This window comes from Oncorhynchus masou, chromosome 15 (assembly GCF_036934945.1).
Source record: "Oncorhynchus masou masou isolate Uvic2021 chromosome 15, UVic_Omas_1.1, whole genome shotgun sequence".
NCBI classification, from domain to species: Eukaryota; Metazoa; Chordata; class Actinopteri; order Salmoniformes; family Salmonidae; genus Oncorhynchus; species Oncorhynchus masou.
In genome coordinates, this window is record NC_088226.1 from 47,615,979 (window position 1) to 47,632,615 (window position 16,637).

The window sequence follows — 16,637 nt, forward strand, 5'->3', positions numbered from 1 at the left end:
GCATCCCCTTGAAATCAACATTGGATATACCGGCCGTGTCACATCCGGACGTGATTGGGAGTCCCATATGGCGGCGCACAATTGGCCCAGCGTCGTCTGGGTTTGGCTGGAGTAGGCCGTCATTGTAAATCAGAATTTGTTCTTAACTGACTTTCCTTGTTAAACAAAGGTTACATTAAAAATATATATATATATTTCCTTGTGCTATACAGATATATTATTATATGGCAAGGACGGATAGAACAGTACAAGTCTGCCCATGTATGAATATTGAACAGTTATGTTATTTTGTATAACTTTGGGCGTAGAGAAGACATTATAGAATGATAAAAGACATTTAACTATACAGGCACTTGTTTGTTGAACAACAATATCAATGTCAAATAGACATGGGTGTAGGTATTTTTCAATTGATGATGATGATGAGATAAGAAGACTGCAATCTGATCAAGGATCTCTTGGTTTTAAAATTGTAATAGTGAACTGCACACAAGGCTTGCTAAAAATAAGGAAACTATTAAATATGTAGGGTCATGTCATGACATGAAAAATGTCAACTCAACTAGCTACTAGGCATTTTGTTGTGTAGGCCATGCCATCCCATATATGTTGCCCTTAGTCTTTGGAAGTTACTCTGCGATGTAATGCAAACCACCATTCATTACTCATCCTATTGCAAAACTATGTAATCCAAAAGTTGCACAATCAGATGTAAATATTTCAGGGTTTTATATTTTCTTTTCTTATGGAGGAGACGCGTTCCATGTTCCAGCTCCACTCAAGCAGAGGGAATGGGCGGAACCGTGCCTTAGCACGTCACTACTTCTCTGTCGCTGCCTGATGCTATTGGTCGAGTGGAGGGGAGAACCACAGCAGCGCTTAGCACAGCAACAGAAGCCAACTAGCGCAGAAAAGAGTCGGCGAAGGGTTGACTGAATGAAAAATCAACTGGCTAGCGACATCGAGTGTAGTTTTAGGAAAGTGTCACCCTCCCCCTAAATATTTATTATATTTTATAAGCAACAAACATTACAGTTTGATAATAGTTCACATTCGTGTTTACCGTATAGCCACGAGAGGTTAGTACAATCCTAAAAGAGCGAGGATGTTGGTCCCAGCGGGAAGATAATGAAGCGGTTGCGCGTTTTGTTGGCGTGCCTCATCCTCTGGTGGTAAGACCCATCTTCATTCTTTTCATTGTGTGCTAGAAAAGTTAGCTTGATATTGTCATGTTTACGCTGAATAAATGACACCTTACTCGAAAGCAGCATTGGAAAGCGGATATTCTGACCATGTATGTTCGTGGTGTGGGATGAAATCAATTCTTCCATCCTCCCATATGTAAAAAATGAAGTTAGCCAGCCCAGACTAGCTGGGTCATTCCTAGTATACGACGGTGCCTTGTATGCCCCGAGCAAATATTATTCAGTGTAAAGATGTGTATTCCAAAGGGCTTTAAATATAAATGTAGACGTCATTTCACCATAAAACACAACAGAGATGGATCTTAAAGGGAATTTTAGTGGATGTCGGCATTTCTACCATGTCCCAGGGTGCTAAACCATTAACCGAAATGTCAGTTTTTAAACAACTAACGTAGCAAAATGACCAACGTCGGTTAAATTATTTGAATTCCATTTCGTTTTCTTTTTGTGAGCGTAATGCACAAATTGCGCAGTTCAGCTAGAGCAGGCCTTCCCAAACTTTTTTGGCCCACTTCCCCATTTTGATATAACAATGTTTGCAACCCCACCATGTAAAAAAAAGGTGATGTAATCAACGGCCAATGTTTACTTATTAATTTGGGTCTATGATAGTTTTACAAATCAGGCTGACAGTACTTTTGAAAGTTTGTTTTTCTTCATATTGCTGAGCGATTAGTGGGGAGGGTTTCAGGTCTGTTTAGGTTCGATTATTGAAATAGCGTTTTGGATTTTGGTTCCGATTATTTTGGTTGAATGCTATAGCAACACAGAATAAAACGATTAATAAATGTCCCATGGTGGTAGTGACTTGCCATTACTAATTATTAACCATAATTTATTCACTTTAAATCAAATATGTGTTGTGTATTTTACATTTGTTTTATTTGATGACTTTAAAAAAACGTAAATCTAAGTCATCACTATTTTGTAGTTATTCAAAGTAAATAAGGCATACTGCGGAGTCAATCACTTTTGTCGTGTATTTTCAGGTAGAGATACCTCATGAAGCAACAGCTGCTCTCTATATGCCCTCATTATCATGCAGTCTTGTCTCCCCCATGGCGCAGGACAAGTATATGCGCAATGGATTATGGTCATTTTAGTTAATTACCTCGTTTTATGAGCTAAAGTGGTGAATATTTGCCTATTGGAAACTACAACTCCCTACTACATCGCGCAGCTCACAGAAAAAAACTGAACATCATAGAATTCAAATAATTGAACCCGACCTCTGTCAATTAGTTGTTTAAAAAATGAAAAATAACCGGCATTTCGGGTTCAATCTGAAGGAAGTATGGTTTGAAGTGGCTGAAATCAGAAATGTATTGAGTGTTCAGATCTTCAGGCGATAGTTTTGTATGGTCTTCTGTGTAGAAACAAACTTCATCACTAGCAAGGTTTCCATTCAATTGGTGACAGATGTTCATGCTAAGTATTCTAAAATCCGCATAAAGAAATGTATGCATTTTCCCACCAGTGATGTGTTTCCACCAAACGGACTTGTTGCTGATAAAAATCAGTGCGTGACGACGTATTGCACACAATGCACTTTTTTGAAAGTTCAATGTGTTTCTGTGGCATTTCCAACTCTACCGATAGTTTTGTCAGAAACTGTTGCACAACACAACATATCACGCCTGACTACAAGTTTACTTCGATGTGATGGCGTTTCCACCACCGTTTCTCGCATAATTAATTTTACAGACACAAATTTCCCACCATGTTGAACGAACATGATCTGTCGGCATATATAAAATTCTAATGAAACTTCCTGTTTCCATCACAGCTGTCTTGTTTTTGTTGTTGTTATATGATAGTACATTACTCGCATAAAAACTGGATGGAAACGTGATTACGAATGATAGTGCTTGTGTGCATTGTAGAGGGAAACAGATCACACCTGCATGTTCCTGAAAGTCCTACCTTTCAACGAGGAGGTGATAATATTTTGTAGCTTACACCATCCAAAACAGAGCCGCATTTGTAGGAAGAAAATTACCTGTTCTGTTTATTACAACCTCATCTTGTGTCTACCGGAGGTTACTGACGACCCCAGTTGTATTTTTTCCCCCCATTTCTCTCACAGCCCCATTTTCAAATTGGCAACCGCACTTGGGGTCGCAACCCCTAGTTTAGAAGACACTGCTCTAAAGATACCGCATAAGCAGTAGCCCAATAGAGATGAGATGATGATTTGGAATGGGGTATTCAACCCTTTAGTTATGGCAAGCCTAAATAAGTTGGTCCAGGAGTAAAAAATGACATAAATTGCATGGACTCACGCTGTGTGCAATAATAGTGTTTAAGATGACTTTTGAATGACTACCTCATCTCTGTATCCCACACACAATTATCTGTAAGGTGCCTCATACAAGCAGTAAATTTCAAACACGGATTCAACCACAAAGACCAAGTAGGCTTTCCAATGCCTCGCAAAGAGGTCACTTATTGGTAGATAAGTAGACATTGAATATCCCTTTGAGCCTGGTAAAGTTATTAATTACGAGTGTTTACTCCTGAACTTATTTAGACTTGCCATAACAAAGTGGTTGAAAATGTGTTGACTGAAGACATATCAGCTTTTCATTTTTTAAATTAATTTTTAAATTTTCATATTAATTTTTAAATATTTTTTTAAACATAATTCCACTTTGACATTATGGTGTAGGCCAGTGACAAAATATCTCAATTGAATCCATTTTAAATTCAGGCTGTAACACAACACTTTCAAAAAGTCAAGGGGTGTGAATAATTTCTGAAGGCATTGTACCTAGCTGTATTAGAGGGTGGACAAGAATATAATATTTTTCATGAGGGCTATTGATGCAGCAATTATAGCTGTAAAACCTGCTAGCCAGCAAGATAAAAGTATATTAAACAATTAACTAGCTGGTCAACTTTTTATCCAGCTGATTGTCTTTTCTGCTTAGAGTCCTGCAGCATGGATGTGTAAGCTAACAGTGACAGGTGGTGGATTATCACAGGTCGTGCATTGATTAAGCCACGAGAGCCACTGACGCAGGAAACAATACCCAGGGCTGGTGACAAGTATGGCCAGTAGCATGACAGCATTCTAGCGTCAGACACCTACACAGCATAAGAAGTGTACTTTAAATAGTCTAGCTACACTACAGTAACGTACAAGCCAACGACTAGAGTAGCCTACTAAGTCTTTTCACTTGACCTTGGCTAGTAGTTCCTTCTCTCTCAACCAAGCTTTGTCTTATGTTGCCAGGACCACTACTTTTTTTTATAGATGTGTCAAAGTAGAAACCACAGCACTGCTCTTTTCCCTCACCAAACTGCTCATCAAAAATACCAAGTCAGTCTCTATTGTACTCTTGCTGTGTCCTGATCACTGATAAAGGTTGTGTTTTCTGTATGTTCTTTTGAGAATCAAGTCTGTGGACTTTTAATTGTCTAGTGGTTAATGGTTTACAGACCCTATAGAAGGGTGTTAATGATTTTCTATGGTAAATATGGGCTCTTTAGGCAAGCTGCATATGTGACTGCAGTATGCCTCCTATCAGTAAACATTGATTTAAGATCTAGTGCTGTGAGCTTGATTGCATGTAGTTAAATAAATGTCTTTATTGTTCTCAAACATGCCTTTGAACTGTACACACAGATAGACCTAGTCAATCTGTATGTTTGATTATGGAGTTAAAAGGCTTTTACATTTCTGCTCTAGTGTAAAAATGAGGGAAGTTGTAATGTATGGCTCCGTCCCCCCCGCGAGGTTAGGCTATAAGAAACAGACGTGGAAGTAGGGCTGGGCGATATGACCAAAATCTCATATCCCGATATAGGTCATTTCATATCCTGATAACGATACATATACCGATATAGCACATTTTCTTATTACGTTTTGAATTCTACTCAACAAATAAAAGGTTCTTACTCATATTTGATTATTTCTCCTCTTATTTAGAACCTTTGTGCAAATTTTCAATTAAGCATGTAACAAAATATGAATGTATAAAACCTAAAAAGGTAAATAGAAAACACTTCAACTATAGTTGCAAACAAAATAAATAGGCCTAAAATGTGACTAGGTCTTCAATATCCAAACCGAATTTATAATACTCTTTAATAGTAGAACTGATTTGAATTGTAGCAGCAAACAAATTAATACAGGTCTAACAAATATTGGTATGTAAAATACCAAATGTAAACATGGAACACTTTCAAGTTTAAATTATAGCAGCAAAATAAGGCACACAAATAAATGTATAAAAAGTAAACAAAACACTCCTTCAAGGTTGGATTATAACATATCAAAACAACCAAAGTGCTGCAAACAATGCTTCAAAATGTTTGCCTTATGTTTCAGAATCTCAGGGAGTTAGATTTACTGGTTGAGAGCCAGGAATACAAGCTGGTCAACTCTTTCTGGTTTAAGTGATGACCTCTGACATGTCACAATGTTCCCACTTGTACCGAACACCCGCTCTGATGGGGCACTTGTGGCAGGGATGCACAAGCATTTCTTTGCTAGCTTGGCCACTTGTGGGGAAATGTGCCTCATGCTGCCTCCACCATTCCAGTGGGTTTGCCTCTGGACCAGCCTCCAGTTGGAGATAGAGGTTGAGCTCCTTTTCAATGGACTCTCCGCTTGACCGAGGGGCCGTTTAGCTTTGCATTGCTGCTTTTTCAAAGGTGCTGCTCAAACTCTTCTTTTGCTTCTTAGCAGGAAGCTCTAGCAGCTGCAGCTGATGGAAGGGGGGCTGCTTCTGCTGACGCTGCCTGTTTAGCCAACAGACTCTCCAATTTAACTAGTTTAGTATGCCTTCTTTGATGGTCGTGATGAGCGGAGTGTCGTCATCCTGATGCTTGAGTACCTGGTTGTTGATGGAGGACCAGTTTCAAGTAGCAAACACTTGTGTACTGCTCCCCAGACAAGACATCTGTAAGCTCCATGAGGACTCCATGCCTTGTTTATGGACTCCAAAAAGTCCCAAGTCCGACCAAGTTGGGACCAGATGTTGCGTTATCTTGTCGGCATGGAGGACCTGTGAGAGAGCTTTCTCCTGCTCCAAGACCCTTTCAATCATTTGTTGCATAGAGCCCCACCTGGTAGGGCTTTCTGTGATCAGCTCATGAGCAGGCAAGCCCAGTTCAGCTGGAGCCTTGGCCAGTTCACATCTCTTCCATGAATTAGCGAAGGCACTCACCAACTTCTTGTAGACTCCAACTGGTCTTTGCACTTTGGGTAGTTTCACACTTCGCTCTGTGTAAATAAAGGAGAAGATGCATGTTATTTTACAGGACAGGAAACACATTCATTGCATTGTGTGTGGATGTGTTTAAATGTGCATTATTACTGTATTGTTGAGCCTTGTAAAAGGATAATTTCTGTTACTTTGTGACAGACAGGTTATCAGTATCATCATTCACTTGAAATGGGATTTACTTTGACTACACCCCCATATTCAGCCAAGCTTTTAACATGCTTGCACGTCACATAACAAACAGCACCTTCAAGACATTTAAAATACAACGTGGGGTGGCCTACTATAAAGGTTTATTTTTACTGAAATATATTTTTACATTGGTAGGGCTTTCTGTTTTAGACACTCACCAATGACTAGATGAAGACGGTGGCCAAAACACTGAACGTATCGAGTCATTCAGCTGAAGTGCAAGGATGTTGTTTGTGACGTTAGCCATTGTGTCACAGACTAGGTGATCCTCGCCAGTCCCCAGAACTCAAGAGCTTCCCTGAGACTTCTGGCTATTATTTCTCCCGTGTGGTCATCTGGGAAATAGCCTGTCTGTAAACACCGACTGCAGTGTGTCCAGTCTTGGATTACGTGTATTGTCAGGCTCGTATAGGGCTGTGTATTTTACATATCTGTTGTTGTATCATAGTACATTACCTTGTGGATTTCCTCCTCTACTTTGGCCCGACACTCTTGATTATAAACGAGGCAACTCGACTTGATCGAAGTGTTTTCGCCTTGGGTCGAGTGTTAGCACCAACTCTGTTTCTCTACTGTGTAAATTGGGGCCATGTCTTTGCAGATGTAAGTTGTAACGGTAGATGTTACTGCCTTCCATTTTCGGGATTCTTTGCCAGATGGTGTGCCGCGGGCAAAAGCCTCTTGCAACGTCTTGAGTCGGGGGTTTGTTTTGAGCACTCGACTACTTTTTTGGGTCTCATCCACAGGCTCTCTCCGTACTGTTTCACATGATTCTTGCTAGTTTCACATGATTTCACATGTGAAGTTTCATATGATTCTTGCATAGTATACTATGCAAAATGGGTCAACTTTGAGCACCTCCATCTCCTCTACGTGCCGTGTGGAAGGAAATTTGCAACACAAACAAACATGGAGGAGAGTGGACGTGGCAGAGCACGGAGACGTGGTTTGGGTATGATAAGTCTGACACAGACAGAAAACCGTCCTCTGCAAAATATGCCGCTAACCTGGACATACCATGAGACATCCATGTCTTCATCACTGGAAAAGATAAACGATTGAGTTTGAAATAATTTAAAAGCTTCCAAACAGGGTTGTCAAACCATTAATCATTTCTTGGATATATTTTTTTAATACAGATTGGCTGATTTTTATTTTATTTAGTCAATTATGTGAACTTTTTCATATTTGCATATGTTATAGCTTAGACCCTATTTTACTTCATGAGGTTTTTGTTTTTTCCTGCCGTCAGTTGAGATACAATATGCTCTTGAATACAGGGTGGGTGTCACTTCAGTCATAGAAATAGAATGGACCTATCCCGTCAGACCACAGTAATTTAGCTGGTACACTATTGGAATATGCCACAAAAATGGCCGTTGGACCACCCACCCTCAAATGTCAACTTAAATGGTCATGTCTATTTTAGTATCTATATTTCTAAGATTACAGTAGGTTTCTCATGGACAACTGACAGTATAATTTAAAACAACAGATTTCCCCATTCAAGTCAACTTTCTCTGATGTGTGGACCCCCAACCATCTTTGTGGTACCATTTTGAAAGTCAATGTCCATTTATTTCCATTTTAGTACATTTATCAACCAAAGCATGACACCCACCCTGTATTCAAGAGCATGTTGCCTCAACCGATTGTTCAAATCAAAAGGGGTGCTGTCAAAAAGTGATAATTCAAATGGATTAACCCTTTTGTTATTTCAGTTTGGACATCACAGCCCACTCTAGTGCTAGAAAGCTGACTTTATGGTGTACTGTCTCAGAAGAGGATCTATCTTTCCATCTCTACTGGTCTCCATGCCAACTGAATTCCAGTACACATTTCTAAGAAGAATATGGAATCATTTGTATGAAATCATCTACCAGTCCTCTGTCCAATTTATTAGTGTTGTCTTGACTTTTCAAGCATCAGCTGATGAGCTTCAGGCCCTTGAGTTTTTAGTGCTGCTGTTTTATTCATCATGACATGGTTGACATAGTTTGTTCATAAATAAATCCCAGATGTCTGCTGATGTTGAGTCTTCAGCCAAGCCTGATGACTTCAGAGAACTCTTGCTAATGTAAAATATTGATGATACATAATGGAATTTAAGTTCTGTACCACTAGTTGGGTTACTAAATCAAATTTAGTAATGGACTAATTGGTCAGTTACGCAAGTTTCTAACTGTTTGATCCTGACTTCCAACTAGACCTAACTCGTGTTTTGAGCTTGTGGTCTGTGACCAACATTTTGACTTGGCTGTGTGATGCCCATTTTTAATTGGTCGCTAGGGTGCCAGTGATTTAAAAAAAAAAAAAAAAAAATTAGATTTTTTTTAGATTTTTTTTTTAAATAATAAAAACATTTTTTTAGCTGGACTCCTGAGCATTGTTGTGGACTTCAAAAATCCAATTACTGTACTTTTATTTTATGAGTGAAACCTAGGAAATGGAATTTACCAAAAGATCCAACTTACTTTATAGGACCCTACAACTGCAGTGATTGTTCAAAATCACTTACAATAACACCCTTTTTAAGATTGTGCGAAGGTTTCATTTTTGCTCTTCATACAATGTGTAAATATGATATTGTCGATTTTTAAAGTGTAATTTGTGTATGGAGGGTAGATCATTATAGGCTACTTGTAATAAAAGCTAACATTTAAATAATGCACGCTTTCCCGGGCCAGTAGCTTTGTTTACCTGAATGTCAAGCCCTGCATGGGCATGCTCATTTAAAAGATGGCTAGTCAATATTAACCTGTCTCTGTATGGAATCGAGGTACATTATGGGACCCAGGTCAGGTCATTATTGCTGCTCAGCATCTCAAAATTTGTGTGACCAAATAATGTGCTGGTGCCATCAACTGAAAAATTTGGTAGCACCTAGGGTTGCACATTTTGGGGATTATTCAGAAGTGGAAACTTTCTGAGGGAATTAACAGGAATATATGCAAATTAATATTAATACCATTTAAATATAGATGTTTTTTTTTTGCATTTGAGATATTTAACTTATAATATGGAGGCAGAAACATAAACATTTTACCGTATCATAAGTAGGCATAATTGCAGGTGTGTCTGTTGTCCCTTGTGTCTGTGCTCTTGTAGAATACTGGTTGAGGGGTGAAGATCATTTAGTTAACTGTTCCTTGCCCACGAACATTCAACCACCCATCAGAGATGATTGCAATGCATAGCCTGTTTTCTCTGATTTGCTTGACCTTGGACTCTGTTGAACTCTGCATCCAGCAAATGAGTAGATAAAGCATGTCTGATTAGAGGGGTGTATGCTGGGTGAAGAACATTCAGAAATTGTGTATCTTCCAATACACATTGCCTGTGAGCAACAGAGGTGAACCAGTTGCATACACCGCTCGAGCAAGACATTCATCAGCATTTTTCTGACTACGTTCCTCCATTGTGTCAAACAAACTTCTGATTCCAGGAGGACCATGAGCTGTTGCTATCGACAAGGTGTCTGATTCATCATTTTCTCCTCAAATAGAATTAGAGGGACTTTTGTCAGAGGTTGCTTGTTGTGAGCGCTGAGGTAACTTTATGCACTTGGCCAGATGCTTCTGCATCTTTGTTGCATTCTTCACATGTGATTTGGCACAATATTTGCAAATGTACACAGCTTTTCTTTCTACATTAGCTGCAGTGAAATGTCTCCACACATCAGATGGTGCCCGTGGCATTTTGCTGTTGAAAAACCCCCAAATACAATTCCATGTACAGATAAAGTTAAGCAATTAGATTAAGCGACTCCTTTTGTAAGGTAAATGTTTTTAAATGAAACAGGTGAATTAACACTCCTCAGTTAGCAGACCCAAGCAAGCTAAAACCCTCGTGGTGGCAAAAACTAACTTGCAGAAATTAAGTTAGAAATTATTTAAACACTTTGTTGTAGGCTACTATTTACTATTTAACAAAGTATGTATGTCATACAATATATTCACCCCACCCAGTATTGTAGTCAAAACTTACCAGAAAGTATGTAGTCCTTGGCTAGTCAGTCTAGTAGTGTGGGCTCAATAGCATCTCATTGGTGTGCAAGATCTTGAGAATCAGCTGTACATGTGATGGAACAGTGCACTGTACATGCTGAGGGTTGCAATTCCATTGAATTTGGCATAGTTTAATCAAAATATGCCACAAGACCTAGAATTGCCTTGTGTATCCCACAAAAAAGGTTCACTGTTATAAGCTAACTTTTAAGCAAAATTCCCACAATTCCCGGCCTTAACTTCCCATATCCCATGGAAATTTACCGGAAGGTGTCTGACCCTTTGCAACCCTAGTAGAACCAGTGGAGAAAGTTAGTCGAGAGACTTGGGTCTATTTTGGTACACAGCCCAGGTTTCTCACATTACAGTGCATTTGATACCACCAAGTGCCCTAATCCTGTTCTGGAAAAATATGGAATATATTTGCATTTTTTTATGGATTTGAATAATTTTTCCAGGTGAGTTTCTGATGTAAATATAGGCTTCCTGTTCACTGTAGTCTCATCTCTCTCTCTCCTACAGTAGGCCATATCCCTAAGCATACACATCCTGACTCGCTTGCCCTCATGATTCTGAATTCCTTCATGTGCGTGAATGAAGGTGTGTTTTAGCAAAGCCTGGGGAGTTTAGAGTATTAGTGTGCATCTGTGAAATACCGTCCTGCTTTCTGCATGTCAGTGTTTGCAAGATAGCGTAGTTTAAGCCAGGGAACACATCAGCCTGTTGAATTAGTTTCCTTACAACACCTCACGTAACTGATTATCTGATATTAGATCATGTTTTTAGCTTTGCGCTTCTCCTATAGTCTAATTATCACACCATCCATTTTCCTCCACTCTCACACCCCATGCCTCTCAGAGCCCCAGCACATGTAAACCATTAAACTTGTTAACCAGAGAGCTGAGACTCTCACACAAACAAGCTGACACTGAGAAAAGGCTGTAAGCGCGAGAAGATGTTATTGTTTAGCTCCACTCTGTTCCTGCCCTATCTTCTCTGTACTGGAGGAGCAGGCCTGTTGCCAGTGTCTAGAGGGAAGGTAAAGGGTTGTGTTTCTCGTGCGGCAAGGCAGGCCCTGTGGTGGCTGGCCTCCCTGCCTGAACACGAGAGACCAAGGGAGCGAGAAACACAAAGGCGGCAGTAACATGGCGAGGAGGACAGACCGTTTTCTGCAGACCAGCTCTCTGCTAGAGAATAGGAGGGCATTAAGGGAAACTTTACTACTATAGTTAGGTCATTGGCTTAGATTCACCCTTATGTGTATTGTGATCCCTGTATGTATTGCACACTCGTGAATAAGTGTTTGTTGTTTGAGTGTCTCTTACTGAGACATCTACTAGATCGGGTTCCCATTTTTGGTGGGTGCCTGCTTTCCCTTTCCCCCAGCAGACCTAATTACACACACATGCCTGCTCACTTGATTGCCAATGCAAACCCTTACGCACACAGCTTTTGGCTTCTCACCTCTCTGCGCCAACTCTCAAACGTCTGGCATGAATAGGACTGGCATGGCAGATGGGGCAAGAATCCGATGGCAACAGACCATTTCTGTGGTTGCAGGAAGTTGTAAAAGTTAGCGTTCCCGTCCAATTCATAGCCTGAATTCGTAGCGGTAGCATTTGCCAGCCAAGAGTACTTAGTAGAGGTCGACCGATTTAATCGGAATGGCTGATTTAATTACGGCTGATTTCAAGTTTTCACATCAATCGGAAATCGGTATTTTTGGACACCAATTTGGGCGATTTTTATTTATTTTCTTTGATTTAAAAAATATATATATATATTTTTTTAAACAACCTTTATTTAACTATGCTAGTCAGTTAAGAACACATTCTTATTTTCAATGACGGCCTAGGAACGGTGGGTTAACTGCCGTGTTCAGGGGCAGAACGACAGATTTTGACCTTGTCAGCTCGAGGATTCAATCTTGCAACCTTTCGGTTACTAGTACAACGCTCTAACCACCTGCCTCTCATTGCACTCCACGTGGATCCTGCCTGTTACGCGAATGCAGTAAGAAGCCGAGATAATCACTACACATGGTTGATGATATTACTAGTTTATCTAGCGTGTCCTACATTGCATATAATCGATGCGGTGCGCATTCGCGAAAAAGGGCTGTCGTTGCTCCAATGTGTACCTAACCATAAATATCAAAGTCTTTCTTAAAATCAATACACAAGTATATATTTTTAAACCTGCATATTTAGTTAATATTGCCTGCTTACATGAATTTCTTTGTCACTTCTCTTGCAACAGAGTCAGGGTATATGCAGCAGTTTGGGCCACCTGGCTCGTTGCGAACTGTGTGAAGACTATTTCTTCCTAACAAAGACAGCTAACTTCGTCAAACGGGGGATGATTTAACAAAAGCACATTTGCGAAAAAAGGACAATCGTTGCACGACTGTACCTAACCATATAAAAATCAATGTCTTTCTTAAAATCAATACACAGAAGTATATCTTTTTTAACCTGCATATTTAGCTAAATGAAATCCAGGTTAGCAGGCAATATTAACCAGGTGAAATTGTCTCTTCTCTTGCGTTCATTGCATGCAGAGTCAGGGTATATGCAACAGTTTGTGCCACCTGGCTCGTTGCAAACTAATTTGCTAGAATCTTACGTAATTATGACAAAACATTGAAGGTTGTGCAATGTAACATGAATATTTAGACTTATGGATGCCACCCGTTAGATAAAATACAGAACGGTTCTGTATTTCACTGAAAGAATAAATGTTTTGTTTTCGCGATGATAGTTTCCGGATTCGACCATATTAATGACCTACGGCTCGTATTTCTGTGTGTTCTGTTATAATTAAGTCTATGATTTGATAGAGCAGTCCGACTGAGCGATGGTAGGCAGCATCAGGCTCGTAAGCATTCATTCAAACAGCACTTTCGTGCATTTTGCCAGCAGCTCTTCGCAATGCTTCAAGCATTGCGCTGTTTATGACTTCAAGCCTATCAACTCTCGAGATTAGGCTGGTGTAACCGATGTGGCAAGCTAGTTAGCGGGGTGTGCGCTAATAGTGTTTCAAACGTCACGCTCTGAGACTTTGAGTAGTTGTTCCCCTTGCTCTGCATGGGTAATGCTGCTTCGAGGGTGGCTGTTGTCGACGTGTTCCTGGTTCGAGCCCAGGGAGGAGCGAGGAGAGGGACGGAAGTTATACTGTTACACTGGCAATACTATTGTGCCTATAAGAACATCAAATAGTCAAAGGTATATGAAATACAAATTGTATAGAGAGAGAGTCCTATAATAACTACAACCTAAAACTTCTTACCTGGGAATATTGAAGACCCATGTTAAAAGGAACCACCAGCTTTCATATGTTCTCATGTTCTGAGCAAGGAACTGAAACGTTAGCTTTCTTACATGGAACATATTCCACTTTTACTTTCTTCTCCAACACTGTGTTTTTGCATTATTTAAACCAAATTGAACATGTTTCATTATTTACTTGAGGCTAAATTGATTTTATTGATGCATTATATTAAGTTAAAATAAGTGTTCGTTCAGTTTTTATATATATATTTTTTAATCGGTATCTGCTTTTTTTGGTCCTCCAATAATTGGTATCGGCGTTGAAAAATCCTAATCAGTCGACCTCTAGTACTTAGCACCTCTGAACAGAGTGCCCAGCAGACATTTGCAAGCCAATTCTACATATAGAAACATCCAGAAATGTCTCCAGTCAGATGCCCATTGGCTGGTGGTCCCTTTAACAAACCGCGCCTAACTAACGGCAGACTGTAATTCAGTGCAATATGCTTTCTACCTCCAGTGAGTATGTGTTGGAGCTACTTGTGGGTGTTTTACTGACTTTGCATTGTTACACACACACACACATCGTAACAAGCTTTTCTCAGAGGGGTGTACATGTTCCACTGGGTTCCCAGTCAACAGCAGGGTTGTATACATTAGCCCAGACCATTAATGTCAACAGCTAAAGCGCACACGGCTGCTCATGGAAACATCAGCCTTCAGCCTGCTATATGGACAGATTATAGGCTTATTCTCTGTATTATGTAAGCCATTTGGAATTGGACTTAGTTCACTTTATGTGCGGGCATGGGTTTATATGACACGCGTGTCATCCTAGTTCTCAGTGAAAATGGTGTGTGACAGATTCCTCTTCTATAATCAAGATACCGCTCTGTCGTCTTGGCTTATTTAGTTGTTTCATGGTCTTTCACTTTATATTCCTATCCATTGTGATTATCTCATTTGGGCGGACTATGCAGGTGTGACATACAACTTCAGCACTTTTTTGTGAAACATGAAGTGTGTGTGTGTGTGTGGGAGGAGAGAGAATCTCGTTCTTATCTCCCCGTTATAATCTCTTTCAGATTATTATGTAGGTCAAGTAAGGCTATTATCGCTCATTAGATAATGAGCAGTTATCACACCAGGGTTCCAGAGAGTGTAGGCCTAACCCAGGGTTTAACACTGAGGATCCTCCAGCTCCAGGTTGGAACATGGGGTTGGCCTGTGCCAGTTGGAACCCCCATTGTGGATTTCTGCACTGGCCAGTGTACCACGCACACACAACTGAACCACACACACATAACTGAACCAAACTGCTGGATGAAACCTTCAGTCAAAGTGTAGAATAGTTAGTATGGCCCCACTGCTGTTGAGATGTTGACAGTATTCGCATGGAATAGAGTTAGTAAGACCACACCAGTATATCCCAGGCCAGCTCACCCAACCAGTTTATTTTCTAAGCTATAGGCTGAGCTGTTCTGTATGGCTGTTTCCATCCTCGCGGCCTCCTCCTATATCAGGTTTACCCTCTATGCTCTATTCTGTCACAACCCCAGCCATATCATATTTATATGGTGAAGGGGGGGTCACTCAATACTTCAATCAATAGTTATTTAACAAACAAGTACACAGGTTTGGCAAATATACAGTTTAGATAAGCCTAACCTTAAGAATGCTTATATCTGTGTTACAAGTAATAGGCCCTATGCTGTAGCCTATTGCAGTAGAGATTCCATGCGTTACCCAACATGGTTTCTAGAGAACAACAGAGCAGATCCAGGCTCAAAACAACTCTTTACTGCTCAAGTGCCTATAGGGCTTCTTCCTCATACGCATGACATACACACACGCGTGCAACTGTATGTATAAGCAAGCAGTGTGTGGGTAGAGGGCTTCAGTAAAATGAATCTGTGTGTATGTGCTTGTATGTGTGTCCACATTGTAAAGACAGTGCATGTTTGGCAGGCAGCCCTGTTTAATGTGAGATGCTCCTCATATGCAGACCCCTAACAGGTCTAGACAGACAGTTGTCATCAGCTGGTAGGCTTTCAGACCAGTACACAGGAAACTGTTGGGGACACTGGGAACCAGAATGGCCTTCATTGACTACTCAGTTCTTATAGCCATGGGGAAGGGGGAAGGCTACAGACCTCCAGCCCACACCTAGCTGGGGGGGTAGAAGAATCCTTGCTTTAGGAATCCATTAGCTCACTAGATTTGACTTAACCTTTATTTTGACATGGAGTCAATGCTGAGACTCAAGGTCTCTATAAAAAAAAAAATATATATGTATGCTAAACAGGGCACATCAAAATACAATTCACATTAAAATACGCAATACATGAAAAGAAAAAAATACAATAATAAAAACATCTACATTCTTCAGTAAAAAGGTCCCTTAACAGCCATCTGAAATGCCTTAGAAGCACAGATTCCTCAAAAACACACAAGTAAAAAAACAACTTAAAGCAGTAGATATCAAAGGGCTCTCCAGAGTTAGCCATCCCTGAGACCAGATGTGGTATCTCGTACGTCAATAAGTTAACAATGAATTAAGGTACTGTTTAAGTTTATGCTGGAGGGCTTTAGAAACAGAAAGAGTGCAATGCATCAATCTACAAGACTTCAAAGGGGGCCAGCTTACTTTTTCATACAGAATGCGGTGATTTGTACTGAACCTATCGCGTGATAAACTGTATCCAATGGCTTCAATACAGTGGCGGCTGCGTT

At 40.2% G+C, this 16,637-nt stretch overlaps 1 protein-coding gene across 1 annotated transcript in view; it reads left to right on the forward strand.

Moving 5' to 3' along the window:
* The first annotated feature begins 879 nt into the window (after positions 1-879).
* The window catches only part of LOC135556351 (SUN domain-containing ossification factor-like), a 67,633-nt gene continuing 51,875 nt past the window's right edge, over positions 880-16,637 (forward strand). Inside the window, 1 exon segment of the mRNA XM_064989491.1 lies at positions 880-1,172. Coding sequence (XP_064845563.1) covers positions 1,129-1,172 — 44 coding nt within the window. The 5' untranslated portion in view covers positions 880-1,128.